The 21,535-nt window shown below is 47.4% G+C and overlaps 1 protein-coding gene across 5 annotated transcripts in view; it reads left to right on the top strand.

Moving 5' to 3' along the window:
* The first annotated feature begins 2,509 nt into the window (after nt 1-2,509).
* FAT1 (FAT atypical cadherin 1) overlaps nt 2,510-21,535 on the top strand; it is a 127,008-nt gene continuing 107,982 nt past the window's right edge. For 2 of the 5 annotated variants that reach the window (XR_005371603.1, XR_005371604.1), the window contains exons 1-2: nt 2,510-2,781; nt 17,172-20,454. Coding sequence is in view for 3 of the 5 variants with exons in the window: in XM_038560321.1 (XP_038416249.1) it covers nt 17,190-20,454 (3,265 nt within the window). In the remaining 2 variants the exon portion in view is untranslated. Of the gene's footprint in view, nt 2,782-5,485; nt 5,503-17,171; nt 20,455-21,535 lie in introns of those variants that run through there. The other 3 variants (XM_038560321.1, XM_038560323.1, XM_038560322.1) reach the window with 2 other exon arrangements.

The following is a 21,535-nucleotide window of genomic DNA, read 5'->3' on the forward strand; positions in this document are numbered from 1 at the left end:
CTTTTACAATTTCTCATAGCGTTTTGTTGGTATTTGAGAAATACTTGCAGAATGAGTGAATGCTTCTGTGATTCTGGTTGGTTTTTGGTTTTCTGGTTTTACTTTGGGAGTAACTCAATATGGGGTGCATGAAAAACTATCTTTGAATGTAGCATTCCAAAAACAATAGCAAAGTCTACAATAATGCTGTCCAATAGAATTCTCTGTCATGACGAAAATATTCTTTCATTAGATCTAACTAATAGGTAGCGACTAGCCATACGTTGATACCATATTTTTGAAATGTAGCCAGTGAGAGCAAAATAACTGAATTTTAAATTAATTTAAACAGACACTTGTGGCCAGTATCTACCTATGGTATTAGACCATGCAGGTCTGAGGTTGTTAAAAGTTTTCTGCCCCTCTCACTTTGTTTTTAAAAATAGCTGTTTTGATTGATACCATCAATTCCAGACATGTTCCTTTTGTGTGTGTGTGTGTGTGTGTGTGTGTTAATGGAAATACTTTGATTTCTCTATGATAACTCTGAAGACTCGGAGAGCAAAGCAAATTGACTTGCACTGCAGCATCTGGAAAAAATTTATGTGCCTCATTTACAAGAACTTGTAATATGTGGTCAATTTCTAATTTCAACTATTGACATAAGAGGAGTGAGCCTGTGTACTTGAAATAGTGAAGCAGGAGAAGTCTGTCCTCTGCACTGACAGGCTGGCCTCCCAAACCAGTCTTTCTTTTGATTGCTTCCTCCCTCCTCAGGAATCTGGCACCTTCCGGCTGCCCTCTGGTCTGCGAGGCCTCTAAGGTCCTTCCCCCAAATTCTGGTCTCCTAGCTTCTCACTGCCCTCTCTTCCCTTCTAAATCAAAACGTATCTCGAATTAGTAGTGATAACTCTTCCTAATTTTAGAGATGAGAAAGTTGACATACTGGAAAGAATGAAGAGGGTAAGAAAAAGGCTACTGATTTACTACTGTGTGCTTGCTAGCTGTGTAATACTGTTAAAGTGAACCAATGTGAGAGTCATCAGTATTTTTTTTTAAAGATTTATTTATTTATTTATTTATTTATTTATTTATTTATTTATGAGAGACACAGAGAGAGAGGCAGAGATGCTGCTTTAGATGCTGCTCCAAGTGCTGCCTGCATGAATGAATGTTACTTCCCTGGCAAATACAGGACATTCAATATATTTTTTTTGAATGAATAAATACAGGAATACATTTTTACCATGTGAAACACATACTCTTCCTTATCACAGAGGAGGAAACTGAGATTTGGAGAAGTTACACGACTTCCTCATACACAGTTCTCCAACACTTAATCTTCCTCCACTGGTAACTGTTTAACTCCTTGCCTTGTTTCCCGTGTCCTCGGGGTTTTGCTCTTTACCTTTCAAAGAGACGGATCAGCTAAACAGACCAGCAGATTTACATCCGTGGCTGCAAACGTATTGATAGACCCGGCTCCCCGCGTCCTCACCCTTTCCAGGGTTCTATGAATTTTAACGCCAACCTCTGTGGCCAGTGTCAACTCACAGCAATGGCTCCCTGGACATTTCACGCCGTTCAGGAGAGATTTTATTTTGCTACTTTAGCGGCATTAAGGAAAAAAAAAAAAGCAAAAAAACAAACCCAAACCCATTCCACCGTAGATCTTTTCCATGCGCCTGGACGCTTACAGAAAAGCGATGCGATCATTTATAAATGGAATTTCAGCAGTGCTTGCATTTATCCTAGTCTACATTACGACTGATTTGTGTATGGCCCCTATCACTGTGGATGATTTGTAAGACACATTAAAAACTGGCTCCTCCTCCGTCTCCCGCCCACACCCCTCGGAACCTTACACGCTTCGTGTAAAAAAAAAAAAAAAAAAAAAACAAAAAACAAAAAAACCCGTAGGCGCTCTTGGAAAGGACTTGAAAATTAAAACATGGCTCTGTGATTTTCAACACAAAGACCACAAACAGCGCCAGAGCCCAAGAACTATTTAAAAATACATCACATCCAGAAGTTGGAGGGCCCCAAAGTCGAAGTCGTCCAGGCCAAGTCTGCAGAGACCCTTCTAGCTTCCGCCCTGCACACACCCGGCCGGCGACACGTCGCGACGGAATTTCAGCTGCAGGAGGGGGAGAGCATCACCTGCAGTTGCACGCGCGGGGAGCGCCGCGGGGGGGCGGGGGGCTCGCCAAGCCGGACCCCGGGGCCGCTCCGGAGCCGCGGCGCCGGTGCAGGGGGACGCGCGCCTCGGGGCAGACGGCGCTGCGGCAGCGGAGGCCGCCCCAGCCTCCCGCTCGCTCGCCGCGCCGGTCGGGGAGGCGGACCCCGCAGGAGAATCCCGGCCGCGCCGCGGGGCGGGGGGCGAGGCGGGGCGCTGACGTCACCTCCCCTCCCCCAGCGCCTCCAAGAGGGAGGGAGCGGGGAAAGAGGCGGCGATCCGCCGCAGTTCCCGGCCGCAACTCCTAAACTCGGCGGCTCGCTGCCTGGGCAAGTCCCGACAAACTTGCCCCGGCCCTGGTCCGTGGCCCTCGCGCACTCCCCTGTCGCCCTCCTGCCTTGGGTGCCCAACTTTCCACCCGGGACGGGAGCCTCCGGAGATGTGGCCACCTGGGTCCGGGCCGCGCGGGCGCATCGCACGCCCGCTGGGGACGTGCTGAAGATCGGAGGGAGGCAAAGTTGGGACTTCAGGGACGGCTTTTAACGAATAACCCGAATTTGCGTGCGCATTACGGAGCTGCCGGGGGACTTTGGAGCCGGCGCCCACGGACCCGAGGGGCTGGACTGGTGAGTTCTTTTGTGTAGTGCAAGCCTTTTTGTATTGAAGTTTAAACGCAAATGAGATTACGTGGGGGGTCGTTGGTCCCGAGCTAGCTAGTGCAGGGAAGCGTGTGCATCCTACAGGCTCGCTCTTCTTGGCGAGCCGCACAGCGCTCCGGATGCACGCGGCTCGGGAATGGGAAGATCGGTGTGCGCAGGTTTTCGGAATTCATGAAATACATACATAGCACCGCTCAAAAGAACTTGAGAAGCTATGCTGTCTGTGCATTATTTCGAATGTAACTTATTATAGAAATGGTGCCCAGGGAGGGCGCACCTCGCGGCCGCGCGATCTGCAGGGGCGCAGCGCCCTCTAGTCCGGGCCCCCGGCGAGGCGCGCGGTCCCTGCCGGGCTCCGCGCGGACCGAGAACTTGGACCTGCCGGGCGCTCCCGGGACGTGGGCGTGAGCTCCCAGCCTCCGCTTAACCACCCGCTCCAGCCCATTCGCTGCCTTAATTTTCAAATACCGGCCTTCGGCGGCCTGGTTGGAGAAGCGGTGCTGGCAGAAAGCGTTTTTTTGTTTGCAGGCACCGTCCCCTAATCCCCCTAATTTGCAAAAACCTTTGGGGACAGGGCTAGGGAGGACCAACTGTGGCAAGGACAAACGTGGAGCCTGAGCTACGTTTCCCTTTCCTGTGAAGGTGACTCGATGGTAGCACCAGAGGCATCTCTATCTCGTTTCGTTAGGGCTCAGAAGAGCCGAAAAAACGTGGCAGCGCCGGAGTCGGAAACCTCCATCTCTGGCTCTCGGCTGTTCCTGTGGCGAAAAAGTGCAACTTCTTCCAGGCGATTAGGTTTCGCGGCGAGGCTGGAAAACCGGGATTCCCAGACAGCTGTTCTAGCTCGAGTAAGGGTTTTGGTTTATCAGTGAATGGGAATTGTCTTCGGGAATTCTTTTGCGCCCTTGAAGGCATCTTGTGATTTTTATGTTCCAGGATGATGATGTCTTTTTACTTTCTGCTCTCTTCTTTCCCCTCCCACCCTTCCCCTCCTCCCCCAGCAAACTGTCGGTGTTCTTGTGTGACTGTGATTTGCCGAGAGTTGGGATTCGGCAAGAGGCGCAAGCCGGGAGAGCTTGGAGATCAGGGCACCTATTTTGAGGTGCTGCATGTATAAAATTGACCTGTAACTCCGGGCGCACTTGGCGCATTCATGGCCACGGCCGAGTGTCTGGATGATGGTGTTTGCGGGGCGTGTGAGTTTATGCGTTTTCCAAATAATGCGCAGCGTAGCAATAGTGCTGCGAATCCGCACCATTCATTCTGCAGGCATTATTTTTCCTTCCCAGCCATGACCTGCTAGACACTTTTTTTTTCCCCCCAAGCACCTTCTTTAGGATGGTTTAAGAGGAGGCTGCGTTAACTTTGAACCAAGGAATTTCTCCCTCTAACCCTAGACTCCCCCTCAACCGCATCTGCCTCGCAGTTCCCCCTGCAGCCCCCTCCCCCGGTGCCGGGGCAAATCAGACCCCTTTGTCCTCGCAGTGTTAAATGTTCGAGTCCCACAAACTTTCCGAGGTCGTGTCCTCCCTCCTCCCTGGGCTGTTTTCCAACCCCCGGAGCTCTCCGGGCTCCAGCCGAGCGTCAGCTGTGCGGAGCGGGCGCCTGGAGATTTGCGGGCGCGGAGGACCGGCTCCCACCCCCCGGGACCTGCGCGCTCGGGCCTGGGGTGCGGCGGGTGGGGGCGCGCTCCGCCGAGTGGGGCGCCCAGGCGCCCGGGGCTTCCCCTTCTCCCTTGGGGACCTCGTAGTTTCACGTGAGGTTGGGTTCACAGTTTGTGGGGTGGACTCGCCGGCTTGGGGCAGCGCACGAGGCGGCACAGCAGCCTTTTGTCCCGCAGACGTGGGAGTCTGGGCTGCTGGGGGGGGGGCTCCCCGCCGGAAGAGGCTGGCGTTGGGGTGCGGTTACCGGGGTCGCGAGGTTACGGGGTTTCAGCAGCTCGGCACAAAGAGGTGGCGGAGGAGGCGCTTTCATTCTCCCTGGATCTGCGGGTGGAGGGAAGGAGGAAGTGGACCCGATCTGACCGCATTCCTTTGGAGACCTCTGGGAAGATTTTTATTCCACGGGGCAACCGCAGACCCAGAACGGAGGCTTTCAAATGCAGATTTAGGAATTCCCTGAAGGTTCTAGAGACTGTAAAGGGAACCCAGAAAAGCTCTATTAGCCAGAGCTGGCTTCTTCTTCTTTTTTTCCCTTAAGCTAAACTGTTTTCCCCTTTCCCAGCAGGAAGCCTCCCATGCGCATTCCCGTGCACTGTCGGGGTGCCGGCCGTAACCGAGGGCCGCGCTAGGGCCGGCCCCTCGCGGCTCCCCGGAGCGGCGCAGGGTCACGCGCCGGGCCCCGGCGGGTGTCCTCGGGGCAGTCGGCGAGGGGCTCCGGGACCCGCGGGCGCGCGGTCCGGCCGCGGGGAGAGTCGGCCCCGAGTTTCCGCGCCGCAGAAACGAGCGCCGGCGCTGGCGGGCGTGGCCGCGGGCGGAGGGATACCTGCCGGCGCCGAGCCGGGGGACGCGGGGGCGGCGAGCCGCGGGCCGAGCCGGGGCGCGCGGACAGCGACGAGGGCCGCCCGCGCCATGCGGCCCCGCCGGCCCGCCGAGGCCCCCGGGGGCCCCCGTCCCCGCCCGCGGGCGCGCTGAGGCGACGGGGCGCGCGTCCCCGGCAGCGCCGCGGCCACTTGGGGCCAACTTTGCCGTAAGTTTGATAGAATCGAAGTTGGGCTGGAGGGCGGGTGACCCGGGCGGGGGCGCGCAGCGAGGCTGTGCAACTCGCAGCTCCGGGGGCGGCCGGCCTGGGGCTCCCGCGCCGCGCTGCCGCGGGGGCCGGGGAAGGCGCTGCTGCACGCCGGCTCCGCTGCCCCCCGGGACGGAGCCGCGGCGCCTGCCCGCTCGGGAAGTTCGGGACGAGCTCGGCGCTCGGGCGGGAGGGGATGGTTTGCAGCGGGAGCCGAATGGGGATTACCGGGCCGAGGGCCGGGCTGCACCGGGCGCCCCGGGCTGGCCCCGGGCCGCTGCAGGGAGGCGAGCGGCGGCCGCAGGGCGCGGACTTCCGCGGCGCCCGGGAGCTCGGAAACTCCGCCGCCCTCCCCGGCGACGCCCGTGCGCGCCGAGGGCTTAACTGATCTCGCCCGGAGGCTCGTTCTTGCGGTTTACGGGAGATCCCGGCGTGGGTGACCCGAAAGCAGAGGCCGGTAGCGGGAGCTGCGGGAGCCTCGCGTGCAGCCCCGGGCCCTCCTCTCCTCCTAGATGTTCGCGCCCCGAGGGAGCGCGGCTCGGAGGCTGCGGTGCCCCCGGGTGAGCGCGGGCCGGGTCGGTGCGATTGATCAACGGCGGGGCCCGACCTCTGCGAAAGGCGCTGCTTACTACCACTTTTTTTTTTTTTTTTTCCCCTAGAAGAGAAACTTGGAAGGTCTTTTTTTTTTTTTCCCCTAGAAGAGAAACTTGGAAGGTCTTTTTTTTTTTTAAGAGAGGGATTCTCATTCTTCGTTGCTTTTTTTTTTTTTTTTTTTTTTTTTTGACTCAGAGTGCCTTCTTCCAGCAAGCTTTCTGTGGTCTCCGTGAGATTTTTTTTTTTGTTGTTGTTGTTCCCACTGATATGAATTGCAGAGCTTTGAAAAACAAGGACGCAATTGTATGCATTAGGAAAGTAAACTCAAACATTTTTTATGAACTCAAGTTTTTTTTTTTTTTTTCTTCTTTGCATGTGTTTGAACTACGGATTCATTAAGTGGCTTTTGTTGAACTGGTGCTTGGTAGATTTGATTTTACTTTTTTTTTTTTCTCTTTATATTGGATATTTACAGTGACTGTTAAAATTGGAAAAAATTTGAAAGGCAAATGATCTTATCTTTTATAAAGGCAGCCTCTTAAGGCTCTGCGTTTTGGGACATAGATTTTAGGTATCCACACGAGTGAAAAGTAGGTTCTGGTACTATTTTTCCATATTATTCTGAAGCGTTGTGGTGGTTACCCAACATGTCCAGTTGTTACAGTTACTCATGAAAATGTTTCTGCAGTTGTGTACCTTAGTACTATCATATATATATTTGGCTTTATTTTTGAATTTTAAAAGGACATCTAGAACTATTCCTCTGGTACTTGGTGCAGTAGTAGACTTTAAAATGGATTTTAAAATACTTGAAGCGTTACATAATTTAAAAAGAAAGCACTTGGTATAACTCTAGGTTAAGGCAAACATGGTATGTAACAAGTTCAGCATAAGATTTGATTTGAATAGAGTGTGCATTAGGGAACCCAGTTCTTGAAAAAGGAACATCTTAAGTGAGCCAAATTCTTTGTCACTCTGAAAGGAAGTGAGATTGTTAGGGGACTCAATAAAAGTGCTCAGGCCACCTGTATATTCCTTGTATCTTTTAATTAGTCACTAGAAGTTCCCCCAGTGGGTTATCATCATGCTAATATATCATTTAATCCATGTTGTGGACAAGTGCCAAAAGGCGGATCTGAAAATTATGTGTAAACTAATATGGTTTTTGGTCCCCAGCTCCCCTGCCTCTTTAGTGCATTTCTGTAGACTTAGCTCTTGAGCCACCTCTGAAGCAGTTATTTCTTTGAATGTTAGAGGTGAAAGGGATCTTACGGGTTATTTAATAACTTCCCTATCAAGTCTGCCACCACCTGTTTTCCACCGAAGTTTGGCTGATTTTACATAGACTCAGTAAACTGAATCAAATTAGTGCATTATTGTTGCATTAAATGTCTCAGTGGCCTAATTTGTGGCCTAAAGGACCTGAGTTAATAGCAGGAAGCCATAAGGCTAGGTGTCTGTTTAATCTTTATGAGTGGGAAATTGCAGTAGGTAAGCTTGCTTTTGACCAAATTATATAGATGATGAAGCCAAACTGTATTTTTTTTGTCTCACTTAATTGGTCAATTTGCAAGTGTTAGTTTATCCTAAGGCACTGGAAAGGAGTTTTTGAAATGTTATTCTAGATGATTCACTCCTTCTAAGATGAGTGAGTTGCCATTTTGTCTTCTGATTCAAGTTGTATTCCATCCAATGAAGAATCTGTATATTTCACATTGTAAAGTTTTTTTTTTTAAACTTTCTTTGAGTCCCAGATTTAAATAAAATTGCCAAAGTTCTTGCTCAATTGCCAAAGTTTATTATATGTGTGGAGATAAATCTATAGTTAAATGCCTTTCTACAAACTAGGAAAATCAGGCAGTATTTAATTCTTATCCTTCATAGACTGAGCATAGCGCTTCAAAATAAGCTCTGCATCACAGAAACTGATCTGGCATCTCTTATAGCCAATTTGGAAGCATTTTGAGGTGGGTGGTGACCTCTTTCTCAGCTGCTAGAAATCGGAGCCATCTCCAGGGCAGCCATCTGCACTGTCGTTACTGGCCTGGTGATTGCACCTGGATTTTCTGCTAATTTCAGGATGGACGTGTATTTCCCCATGTTATCCCTCCTTCCCTTCCCTCCCCTACTTGAGTCCTGCCTTCCAGTCTCCATGCACTCAGCAACCGTGGATCTCCTCTATGCCCAACGTTGGGCCAGACACAGGATAACAAGGTGAACAAATCACACTGCCTGCCGTCAAGGAGTTTACAGTCCAGTGGGGGAGGACAAGTAAGCAGTCGGTTGTATCCAGCATGGTAAGGGCAGGTTGGCTCACCCCAGCACCTTGGTGAGCTGGGCATGGGTGCCGAGATGGATATTAGGATAGGGTGATTTCTGAGGGAAGAGTGAATCAGAAGGGAATAATTCAAGGACAGGAAATGACGTGTGGAAAGCAGATCGGAGAAACTTTAGTTGTGACATGATTTGTGGCATGCCAAAGCATACCATGTCATCTTTAGGAAAAGCATTGATTGGTTTATTATAAATGCCTCCTTAAACCCGTTTTAACATGCCTTACAACTTTTGTGCAAGTAGAACATAGAAAATCTATGACTTGGGCTTACATTGTTTTATAGACAGGATAGTTTTTTTTTTTCCTTTTTTTATGGGGGTAGGCGCTAAGAAGGGAAGGAAAGAAAGAAGAGAGAGGTGAAAATAACTAAATGTGGGACACCTGGGTGTCTCAGGGTTGGTCAGAGTGTGATCCTGGGGTCCTGGGATCGAGTCCTGCATCGGACTCCCCACAGAGCCTGCTTCTCCCTTTGCCTATGTCTCTGCCTCTCTCTCTGTGTGTCTTATGAATAAATAAATAAGATCTTTAAAAAAAAATAAATGTGAGGAATGAAGGGCAGAAAAAAACATCATGTTCAGCTTTCCTTTTCTAAGAAGGCGGGGGATGGAAATCTTACGAGTTTGGAGCCGTTACCACTAGGCGGTGTCATCTGCTCTGGACAGCTTGGTTGTTCCCAGCCTGTGGGGAGGATGCCTTTTTGGTTTGAAAGAGAAAGTAAGTAAATTAGAGATTCAGTTAGTAAAGCAGGTAGAGGTAAAATTATAAGAGATCTTTACTATAAGGCCAAGAAGAATATACTTCATAAAATAAGCAGGCTAAGGGGAAACACTGAATATTTGCAAACTAGGGGCTGATATTGCAAAGAAGTTTTCATGAGATAGATTTGGTTGTGGCCCATAGGTTGAGTAGTAAAGGGGCCACAAAGCAGAAATACTGGAAAGCTAGGAAATCCTTTGAGCAAATATAAATAAGGACTAGATGGCAACAGCAGTAAGAGAAAGGGAACAATTTTTGAGAAGTCTCAATAACTTTAGATAACGGAGGTTTGGTAGTTAGAAATAAAAGATCATGTGTGTGAAAGAAGGAAGTGGTGGGGGCAGGGTGGGGAGCAGAGAAGTCTCTGGTGGGAAGAGGCTGTAAAGATTTTTTTAAAGATTTATTTGTTAGAAAGCACGAGCAGGGGGAGAGGGAGAGAGAGAGAGAAGTAGACTCTCCACTGAGCAGGGTGCCCACTTGGGACTCGATCCCAGAACTCTGGGATCATGACCTGAGCCAAAGCAGACGCTTAACCCATGGAGCCACCCAGGCACCCTTAAAGATTTTAGTACAGTCTCTAGTTTTCCAAATAAAGAAATAGATTCCAAAGGTTAGCTAACTTCCTTGAATCCTCACTGTCGGTTAGGGACAAAGCCAGGGCTAGATCACATTTTTATGTTTGCCAGCCCCGTCTTTCTTACTTGATTTCTTGGATTGCAAGCCTGAGTGATTTGTGATTTGGGAAGTGTCGAAACTCTTCTGGCATAGAAATGTACAATGGAAAAATAGGGTGGAATGGCTGGTGTTTTGCAACTGGGAGTGGGTGAGAGGCAGTGTCACATAGGTCCGATGGTATCTCAGGAAGAGTGTGCCCGCTCTTGAGGGGGAGGTTAAGGCTGGAATGCGGGATTCCAGAACGATCCTTTACAATCAGGGCATGAGGTCTGATTGAATGAGGTCTTTAAGGACAATACCTTAGACATGTGTTAAAAGAGATGGAAGAGGTTTGTAATGGCAAACGTGAAGGTGAGAGTATAAAAGAGTGTTGGAAGAGAATCAGGGAAACTGAGCCCTTCATCTTCTACATGTGGTGGATTGCCACGTGTTAGGCAGTCTGTGACATGTAAAGGACACAGCGGTGTTGGGGCTGGTGGTGGCGTGAGCAGTGTGACATTGAGTCAGGGAGTGCTGAGGAAAGGGCATCTGATCTGACATTGGCTTGCGACACCGGGAGAAGCGGTTTGTGTTGCCAGGATGGGTGTGAGGCCCTGCAGAGCAGTCAAGGGTAGAGATGGCCTCTTTACAGGAGGCAGAAGTCAGGTAGCCCTGAGCAAGAATGTTTTTAGAATTTTCCCTGAACGAGAAAGAGAAACCTAAGGTGTGAGTTTGAAGGAAGTGAAGGTTGGAATAAAGTTTGTTCTTAAGTAGGGATGGGTGTGTGTAGACGCTGCAACAGGGGCCTGTTGTGATGGAGTCGTTGAGTGTGGTGTTCGGGAGGGAGTGATGATTTAGGGGAGAGCTTCAGAAGAGGCAGCGTCCTACGGCCCTGGAGGGCGTCTTTATTTGTAGCTGGTCGGGTCCCATCCCTTCTGCGAGGTGGGAAGAAGGGGGAACAGGGGAAGAGAGCATTTCAGGGAGAGGGAGAGGAGGGACTTTCTACGTGGTGCCTTTCCATTTTCTAACCTTACACGGAACATCCACATTCCTGATCCATCATGTAGTGAAATACCTGTACGTGTACCCAGAAATGACTGTAATCGTAATTTGGCCAGGAGTAACCCTTCCCTGATTTGGGAGTGGGGGGAAGTGGCCAGTGTTAATTACCGGCTGCCCCGTGAAGGTGACACTTAAAGGATTCCTCTTTGCAGAGAAAAATACATTAGGTGAGAGGATCTTAGAGGCGTAAACTGTGTTTATGGAGCTTCTCTGTGAGCAGTGTTTGCCCTGGAGCCTGGGTGAGGAGAAAGTGGTTGGAGGGTGAGTAACACATAGGGGTCATGTCTTGTCTGTAGAAGCAGGAGAGGAAAGGGAGTAGCTGGGCCTCCCTAGCGCAGCCAGAAGGGCCTACGCCGCCGCTTCCGTCCGTCTCGTCTTTGATGTCAAGTAGCACAGAACAGCCGGAGACCGTCCTCTTCACATACCTCGAGAGGTTTCGTGGGCTCAAAGCAGGTAAATTACACAGCAGATTTTCTATGGAGGCCACTTAAAAAGGAGGAGGTCTCTTTAACTTCCTTAAGGTCTTAAGTTCTGGAAAAAAAGTTATCCTGTGCTGAGGGGAGAGGCTTGGAGTTCTCGCTGTCAGTAGGTCGAAGACGGCTCTGAGTTAAATTGGAATCAGTTGTTGATCATTCGAAGGCAGTATTTAAATCAAGTCATTGCTTAGGGTAATCAGACTTATTGCAGCTCCAATCAGAACTAACAACATGCAGAATTACCAGAAGCAGTTAAATGATACATACGAAGCCTACGGCTGCTGTTCAGTTCTGGCTTCATAGCTGGGCCCCCCCCCCACCCCTATTCTGACTGACAAACATCTTAACACGGCTTACAAAGATCTAGTGTGCACCCAGAAAATAAAGATCCACCCATTAATTTCACAGGGTAACAATGAATGCTTCTAAAAGTACTCTTCATGGCTATTATAATTTATTAGGAAAATGATTTATTTTTCCTCTTGTAAATGTTAGGAAGCTGTGAATTGGTTATAGTTGAGAAACAGCCTTCCTTAGTACGATACAATCTCTTTTTTTGACTCTTATGAAATGATTTTAGAGACCATTAAATGTTTATTTAATATACAGTGTTTTTAAAAAAGATTTTATTTATTTATTCATGAGAGACAGAGGCAGAGACACAGGCAGAGGGAGAAGCAGGCTGCATGCAGGGAGCCCCATGTGGGACTTGATCGCAGGTGCCCAGGATCAGTCCCTGGGCCAAAGGCAGGCACCAAACCGCTGAGCCACCCAGGGAGGGATCCCCTAATAGACAATATTTTTTAAAAAGTCACATTTCATATCGTTGTCTTTGACAACTCTGTGACGTTTTTCTTTGAAAACGTAATCTTCTGGGCAGTTTAGACATCTTCAAAATCAAAAGTACTTTTAAAATGTGACGCTGTTCAAACTGAACATTAAGCTCTGAGTTTCAGTAATAAGTGACGCTCTTACTGCTGCTGATACAGAATGGGAGTATGTGGGAGAGCACGCTGAGGGAGCACAGAGTTCTTCATGTGAATATTTTTGTGTATTTTTGTCATCACAGGTGGAATTGATACTGTTTCCCTATAGTCTGGAGGGCTAATGGTGTGTTAAGAATTGGGACCTCTAAATAATGAATGTACAACATTTAATAGATTTTATGCATGTGTAATGCTGCGTCCCACATAATCCTGTCTCAGAAGCCTATGAAACATTTCTCAATCTTCAGCTTTAGATCTAAGTATTTGAATTTTTCGCAGCACTGGGGCTGCGTCCTGTTTTGCAAAGAATTTGCAGTCACAGTAATTGACTTGGAATACTTGACGTGAAGGTCTCCCTAATGAAGAAATATGAGCATGTTAATATCCGATTTCTAGTGGAAAAATTATTTTTCTCTCATTTATGGATTTTCAGAAATCTGTGCTAAAGATATTTCAGCTTTGGACCTGAGGCCCTTTTCCATAAGGGCTGAACTAAGTAAACACTCCTGATTTTCACTTCGCAAAACGCGTCGAAGAAATCCTAACTTACTGTGAGTTCAAGTAGTAGGATCACCTTCTAAATATCAAAGTGTAGCCTTCAGCTAAAATCATTTTAATTTTCATAAGCATGAACTCTAGGTAATGTACTTCTCAGATGAAATGGTATTAGTATCTTTTTTGAGTCTTTTTCTTCCCCCTTCAGCCTTAACTGTTTGTTCTGCATAGAGGAATAGCCACTGTTTCTTTGATGGTGGCATTTTATAGCAGAACCTGAGTTCACAGTTCCGGGTTATGTTACCAAAATGTTAACAATATCTCCTACTTAAAAGCGGACTTTTTTCCCCCCCTGATCAAAAGGATTTCCTTTAACAGTTGATTCTAATCACAGTGGCATTCCATCAGCCAGGTTTGCAGAGTCCATTCCAGGGTTCGAAGGGTTTCTGTGATGAGTGTGGTCCCACAGGGGGTAGTCCAGAGAGAAGAGTGGGTCCTGCTGTGGCCCTGCCCAGTGGCTGAGATGCTGTGGGGAGAGAACAGTTACGGTGCTGCGGAGTGCTGGGCCTTTCCCTTGGGCAGGGCTTAGGGGTGTGTGTGTGGGGGGGAGGTTGGGGCAGGGTGAAGGCCTCCGGGGCCAGCCAGCAGTGTGCGTAGCAGTGGTACCAGCCAGTATTTCAGGGTCATTTCCGTGTAATGATGTTAGGCTTCAGCTATTCAAAGATTGATGGACCGATTGTCTTTCCCACGCCACTGTTCAGAGCTTCTGTGTCAGTGACTGTGTCCTGTCTCTTGGGCTGGTTCTTAATCAACTCCTCTGTCCTCCAGTTCTTGGAGACCATCAGGGATCTGTGCTTAGTTTTCTTTTTGATCTGTGTTCTCTCCCTCGGTCTTACTCAGTTTTATGGCTTCAAATAAAATCTGTATTTATTATGGGCAAATCTCAAATTTGGGTCTGCACGCCGGACCTCACCCACACATCTCACTGCCCACTCGAAGTCATTGCTTGGGTAACAGTGGGCATTTCCACCTGACCTTTCCAAAACTGAACTCCTGCTCTTAATATCTAGATCCTGTTCCTCTCTGAGAGCCTGGCAGCTCCTTTCCCTTGCTCAGCACAGGGTCCTTGGAATCTTGATACCTGTTTTCCTTCTCTCTCTCTCTCTTTCTCTCTGTCTCTCTCTTCTCCCCTCACTCCCTCCCCTGCCCCCTCTGCCCCTTCAAGTCATCCACAAATCTTGGAATAGATCTAGAAATCAACTGCTGCTCTGTACCTCCAGCACTAGCCTTTCTGGGCTGAGCCACCGAGGCCTGTCACCTCAATTATTGCAATAATCTTCTAACTGGTTTATCACAGTGCATCAGTGCTCGTTCACTTCGTTCACTAGTAAGGCGTGTACCATAATCGAGCTATGAACAACAGGGGAAACTATCTCCATAACTTTTCTATAAATTGGAAATACTTCTAAAATTAAAAATTTATGGAAAAAAATCCTCCCTGTATAGCTCTCCCCTTGCCCTCACTGTACCCCAGCCACAGTGGTCCCTGCTGTTTCTCTGTCTCTTGCTTCTCAGGGGGTTTTAATGGGTAGAGAGCAGGATAATACTAAACATTCTAAAATCTAAAATGTGCCCTGGGCCTTTTGAATTTAGGGTTCTCTCTTTCCCTTCAGATTCCTGACCACAGTCCCTTGTCCTGCTTTATTTTTCTCCTCTCTGTCTCATCCTCAGCATGCGACATGCTTGTTTCTCACCAGGAAACGTGTGTTCCATGAGGATTTGTTGCCAGTTTGGCTCACTGTTGTATCCCCAGCATCTAGAACTATTTCTAGCACATAGCAGGTATTCATTAAATGCTCCTTGAATGAGTCAAATAATTGGTGAGGGGAGTGAATGATTGATACAGATAACATGCACCTTTGCTGAAAAAATTCAGATAGAACAGTGAAGATGTAGCATGAACATTCCCTCAGCTGCCTATTCTGCAGTAACCACTGTTGATGGTTTACTTTTTTATCCGTCTAGAGTTTTTGTGTTCATTTTTCAGCCCTTTCATGTACGTACCGTGCACACAATTCCATCTCCCCTCCCTTTTTACAAACATAAATGGGATCAGTTTCATTTTGCCAGTTAACCTATCTGGACATGTCTACATAGCAATGTACAGAGTGCTGTCTTGTTCTTTTTAGTGGCTGCATAATATTTTATATGTAGAATTAAGCCACAATATTTAAACTGCTTGCTGTAGAACCCTGCATAATACTCTGTTCTAAAGGTAGCACTAATAAGTCTAGTAAAACAAAAGACAATGCGTGTTTAACGTCAGCTTAAGTGTTCTTAAAAGCATTTTCTGTCCATATATACGTGTATTTTGTTCCTAGTTTATAAATGCCTCGGGATCAGGAAATAGTCATTAGTTCTTTGTACCTTACATGGTCTGTCTTGTCGCACATTCCCTATACCTGTAGGTTGAATTGAAGTTTTCCCTTGTTTTGACAAAATTATTTGATCATTACATAGTTAAAATTGCCCTGAATATTAGAACTGTTGAACAACTGAAGAGATTGTTTGGGGAGAAAACTGGTTTCTTATTTTGTTTAAATGATAATTGTTCTCCTGGAGGTCAAAAGTCTTTGTAATTTCCTGACTTTATCTGTTGAGGACACGGCAAGATAGCTAACGAACAAGTTAAGGTGCCCAACTGGGGTATGATTTAGTATCTATTAGGCTTCTTATTGCTTCGTGTGTATCAGGGCTCCACCCCCCCCTTCATGAAATGACTAATGGGGCAAAGTTGGCAGTGGCGCAGTTAGGATACAGTAAATTAATGCTGGGGTGCTAATTTCAGCTGGCCTTGAAACCAGCCCTCCAGTGTCCTGGCTGCTTTCACCTTTGGGTGGGACTTATATTCTATGAATACTCATTTGGGAGTTACTTTGCCGAGGTGCAATGCTGTCCTCTACTGAGTGTACTGGGGATGTTTTGTGAGGCTCTGTTGATTTGTAGGGTGAATTTGTAGGTATTTAGAGGAACAGTTGATCTGAAAATAATTGTCCTGCTCACCCGGCAGGCCAGCCCAGTGGACCGCCTGCTTCCCACTTGAAAGGCAACCCTTTCTTAAATGCTCCCTTACCTTCTCTTGTACCCTCTGACCTTCCCACAGGGCCTACTGCCTTGTTGCGTTGATTGGCCCTCTCCATGTGTTAGCTTAGACACCTTAGCTGTGTATGTATGTGTGTGTCTTGTATTCAGTTGTGAACACTGGTTGTTGACAGCAGTGGGGGATAAAACATTGATGTGGTTGCTGAGATTTGCTTTGCTGACTTAGGAAAAGTTCTGCTTGACATTAAGCTGCTGTTTTTCCATTTGTAAATGGGCTCTTTTTGGACTCCTGTTGGTTTAGAAGTGACCTCAGGATCAAAGTGTTGTTAATTATTTTATAATTATTTTAATATCTTTAAGTAGTTACGTGGTGCTAAATGAGACCGTAAACCCTTACATTTTGTAGGGAGTGAACTTAATTACTCTTACAAAGAAATAATTTCAGGGCAGCCCGGGTAGCTCAGCAGTTTAGCGCTGCCTTCAGCCCACGGTGTGATCCTGGAGACCCAAGATCAAGTCCCGCATTGGGCTCCCTGCGTGGAGCCTGCTTTGCTTCTCCCTCTGCTTGTGTCTCTGCGCCTCTCTCTCTCTCTTTCTCTCATGAATAAATAAATAAAATCTTAAAAAAAAATATTTCAGGATGAATTTTGAAATGGGATTGCAGAATGTCATTGTGGGAGGTCAGATGAAATCACCTTTCAGAGTTTTTGTTATTCCAAATTAATTGTTCAAAGCTTCTTGGGCTTAGGATACTTTAGTGGCATTAAATTTGTGGGCTCTCCGGTATTTATTACATATAGGTAAACCTAAAACATGTTTGTTATCTCCCTTTGTTAACAATTGGTTATGTTTGCCTTGAAGATTTAAGTCTAAGAATACAACTTAGTTGTTAGAGTTGGCAGGCTTTGATCTGATGCTCCTTAAGATTCTTTGAGTCATCAAAGTATGAGAAAAGATTTTACCTAAACTTAGTAAATACAGAGGTGTTCGAGATATTGATACTTGGGAAACAGGAAAAAAAATCCTAAAAACTACTGCATTTATTTATATTCCATACAGACATACAATACTTTATTAAAACGTGAGGTCCCAAGCAAACTAACAAAACAGATTTTCAGTTTTGTTTTATTTCTTTGAGGTCATGATTCTTCTTTCTTTCTTTTGCTTTAGGCTCCTGAGAGTTAAGCAATGGGGAGATCCCTGGACTTGCTTTATCTTCTGCTCCTCCTCCTGCAGCATTTTGGAGATGGTGACGGAAGCCCATCACTTGCCCAGATCCCTCTCCAGTTTACACACTTCCAGTACAATGTCACCGTGCATGAAAACTCCGCAGCCAAAACCTATGTTGGGCATCCTGTGAAGATGGGTATTTACCTTACAGATCCATCGTGGGAGTTAAGGTACAAAATTGTTTCTGGAGACAATGAAAACCTTTTCAAAGCTGAAGAGTATGTTCTTGGAGACTTTTGCTTCTTAAGAATAAGGACCAAAGGAGGAAATACAGCTATTCTTAATAGAGAAGTGAAAGACCATTACACCTTGATAGTCAAAGCAGTTGAAAAAAATACTAATGCTGAAGCACGAGCCAAGGTCAGGGTGCAAGTGCTGGATACAAATGACTTGAGACCTCTCTTCTCACCCACCTCGTACAGTGTTTCCTTACCCGAAAACACAGCCATAAGGACCAGTATTGCAAGAGTCAGTGCCACAGATGCAGACATAGGAACCAATGGAGAGTTTTACTATAGTTTCAAAGACCGAACAGACATGTTTGCCATTCACCCAACCAGTGGCACAGTAGTTTTAACTGGTAGACTTGATTACGCAGAGACCAAGCTCTATGAAATGGAAATTCTGGCTGTGGACCGTGGGATGAAATTGTATGGTAGCAGTGGTATCAGCAGCATGGCCAAGCTGACCGTTCATGTGGAACAGGCCAATGGATGTGCTCCCGTGATAACAGCCGTGACGTTGTCACCATCAGAACTGGACAAGGACCCAACGTATGCAATCGTAACAGTGGATGACTGCGATCAGGGTCCCAATGGGGAAATAGCTTCCTTAACCATCGTGGCCGGTGACCTCCTTCAGCAGTTTAAAACGGTGAGGTCCTCTCCGGGGAGTAAAGAATATAAAGTCAAAGCAGTTGGCGGCGTTGATTGGGACAGTCATCCTTTCGGCTACAATCTGACACTGCAGGCTAAAGACAAAGGAACTCCTCCCCAGTTCTCTTCTGTCAAAGTAATTCATGTGGCTTCTCCACAGTTCAAAGCCGGCCCTGTCAAGTTTGAAAAGGATGTTTATAGAGTGGAAATCAGTGAATTTGCTCCTTCTCATACACCCGTGGTCATGGTGAAGGCCACACCCAGTTATTCTCATCTGAGGTATGTTTTTAAAAGTACACCTGGAAAAGCTAAATTCGGTTTAAATCACAACACCGGTCTCATTTCCATTTTAGAACCAGTTAAAAGACAGCAGGCGTCCCATTTTGAGTTGGAAGTGACAACCAGTGACAGAAGAGCCTCCACCAGAGTCTTGGTTAAAGTCTTAAGTGCAAATAGCAATCCCCCTGAATTTACCCAGACCGCTTACAAAGCCTCTTTTGATGAGAATGTGCCCATTGGTACGGCTGTCATGAGTGTGAGTGCCGTAGACCCCGATGAGGGGGAGAACGGGTATGTGACTTACAGTATTGCCAATTTAAATCACGTGCCATTCGTCATTGACCATTTCACCGGTGCTGTGAGTACTTCAGAAAACTTGGACTATGAGCTCATGCCTCGAGTTTATACTCTGAGGATCCGGGCATCCGACTGGGGCTTGCCGTACCGCCGGGAAGTCGAAGTCCTTGCCACAGTGACCCTCAATAACTTGAATGACAACACGCCCTTGTTTGAGAAAATCAACTGTGAGGGAACGATCCCCAGGGATCTAGGTGTGGGGGAGCAAATAACTACCGTTTCTGCCATCGATGCCGATGAACTTCAGTTGGTCCGATACCAGATTGAAGCTGGAAATGAACTGGATCTGTTTAGCTTAAACCCCAACTCTGGGGTGCTGTCCCTGAAGCAGTCGCTCCTGGAAGGCTTGGGGACCAGGGTGTCCTTTCACAGCCTGAGGATCACAGCTACAGATGGAGAGAATTTTGCCACGCCGTTATACATCAACCTCACGGTGGCCGCCAGCCGCAAGCCAGTCCACTTGCAGTGTGAAGAGACTGGCGTTGCCAAAATGCTGGCGGAGAAGCTCCTGCAGGCCAATAAGTTACACAGTCAGGGAGAGGTCGAGGATGTTTTCTTTGATTCCCACTCTGTCAATGCGCACACCCCACAGTTCAGAAGTTCCCTTCCAACTGGCATCGAGGTAAAGGAAAACCATCCAGTGGGTTCCAACATAATTGTCCTGAATGCCACTGACCTTGACACTGGCTTCAATGGAAAACTGGTCTATGCTATTTCTGGAGGAAATGAGGATAGTTGCTTCATTATTGACATGGAAACCGGAATGCTAAAAATCTTATCGCCACTTGACCGTGAAACGACGGACAAGTACACCCTGAACATTACAGTGTCTGACCTTGGTATACCACAGAAGGCCGCTTGGCGTCTCATAGACATCAGAGTTCTGGATGCCAATGATAATCCCCCGGAGTTTTTACAGGAGAGCTATTTTGTGGAAGTGAGCGAAGACAAAGAGATTAATAGTGAAATCATCCAGGTTGAAGCCACAGATAAAGATTTAGGGCCAAATGGACATGTGACCTACTCTATTCTGACAGACACAGATAAATTTTCCATTGACAGCATGACCGGCGTTGTTAAAATCGTGTACCCTTTGGATCGAGAAGTACAGCAGGTGCATTACTTGAAGATTGAGGCCAGGGATCAAGCCAGAGAAGAGCCCCAGTTGCTTTCCACTGTGCTTTTGAAAGTATCATTGGAGGATGTTAATGACAACCCACCTAAATTCATTCCACCTAATTACCGTGTGAAAGTTCGGGAGGACCTTCCAGAAGGAACCATAATCATGTGGTTGGAGGCCTATGATCCTGACTTAGGTCAGTCCAGCCAAGTGAGATACAGTCTTCTGGACCACGGAGAAGGACACTTTGATGTGGATAAACTCAGTGGAGCCGTCAGAATTGTGCAGCATTTGGACTTTGAGAAGAAGCAAGTGTATAATCTCACCGTGAGGGCCAAAGACAAAGGGAAGCCGGTTTCTCTGTCTTCCACTTGCTATGTGGAAGTTGAGGTCATTGACGTGAATGAGAACTTACACCCACCAGTGTTTTCCAGCTTCGTGGAAAAGGGTGTAGTGAAAGAAGATGTCCCAGTTGGTTCCTCGGTAATGACAGTATCTGCTCGTGATGAGGACACAGGAAGAGACGGGGAGATCCGCTATTCCATTAGAGATGGTTCCGGGGTTGGTGTTTTCAAAATAGATGAAGAAACCGGTAAATATATTCTTATTACTCTGGTTTTCCTAAAGTGAATGTCTGCCTGGCGCTAGCTGCTTTACTTACTGTTCCCTTTCGGCCTGTGTCCGGGCTCAACGTGGAAGTGCACAGGCATGCTTTTTCTGCTTTTCCAGGTGGCTCTGTGTGTTGTAAGCAGTGAGTTTGGAATCAGAGGAACTTGAATGACTTGAGATAAAATGGGTTTAAAAAAAAAAACAAAAACACACTGGAGGAAGTTGAAATCGTCACCAGTGATACTGATCTTTTAAGTTTGTGCTCTGTATTATCAGCAGCATCACTGTGGTTTTGCTGTAACTTTGAGAAAGCATTCCAGAGCTTTGCAAGCTAGTGTGTTTGCAAGACTTACAACAGCCCCTGCCACTACCTGGCGTGCCTTGCAGAGATTATTGAACACCTGCGAGATGATGCAGTGCACAGAGAGAGGACCCTCTGCTAAACCTTCCCGGGTGTGGGCTGCTTTCCGTGGGAGCCCCTCCAGGTTTCGTTGAGAGGCAGATGTAGGATAGGGCAGTGTTGAAGGGACTTGGCCCTTTCGGTTGCTTGTGGGGTGATCTTGACAGGTTAATTCTCATATGGAAACCGACTTCCTGGGTCAGATGGGGACGCTCAGAATGGCTGCAGGATAAATGCGAGATAAAGTGAAATAACCTGACAGAGCTGCCCAACATGCGGTAGGGTCTGTTCACGTCTTGGAAGTGGTAGGAATGCTTTGTTAGGATTCTCTTCCACCTGGAATACGAGCCTCAAGCCAGAACACCCAAGACAGCCTGGTTTATGCCAGAGTGTGTATTGTTTCGCACCTCCTGCACATCTCTAATTTAGCTGCTTTTCATGGATATTACAGTTCTGTGTCAGTCTCCTCCCCACAGACCGGGTGGCTTCAACCACAGACATTGCTCTTCTCACAGTTCTGGAGGCTGGAAGTGTTGGCATGGTTTTCTCTGAGCCTTTTCTCCTTGGTTTGTCTTCTCCCTGTGTCTTCACACCATCGTCCCTGTGTATGTGTGTGTCCTCATCTCTTCTCAAAAGGACAACAGTCCTGTTGGATTAGGGACCA

The sequence above is a fragment of the Canis lupus genome, chromosome 16 (assembly GCF_011100685.1).
Source record: "Canis lupus familiaris isolate Mischka breed German Shepherd chromosome 16, alternate assembly UU_Cfam_GSD_1.0, whole genome shotgun sequence".
Taxonomy (NCBI): domain Eukaryota; kingdom Metazoa; phylum Chordata; class Mammalia; order Carnivora; family Canidae; genus Canis; species Canis lupus.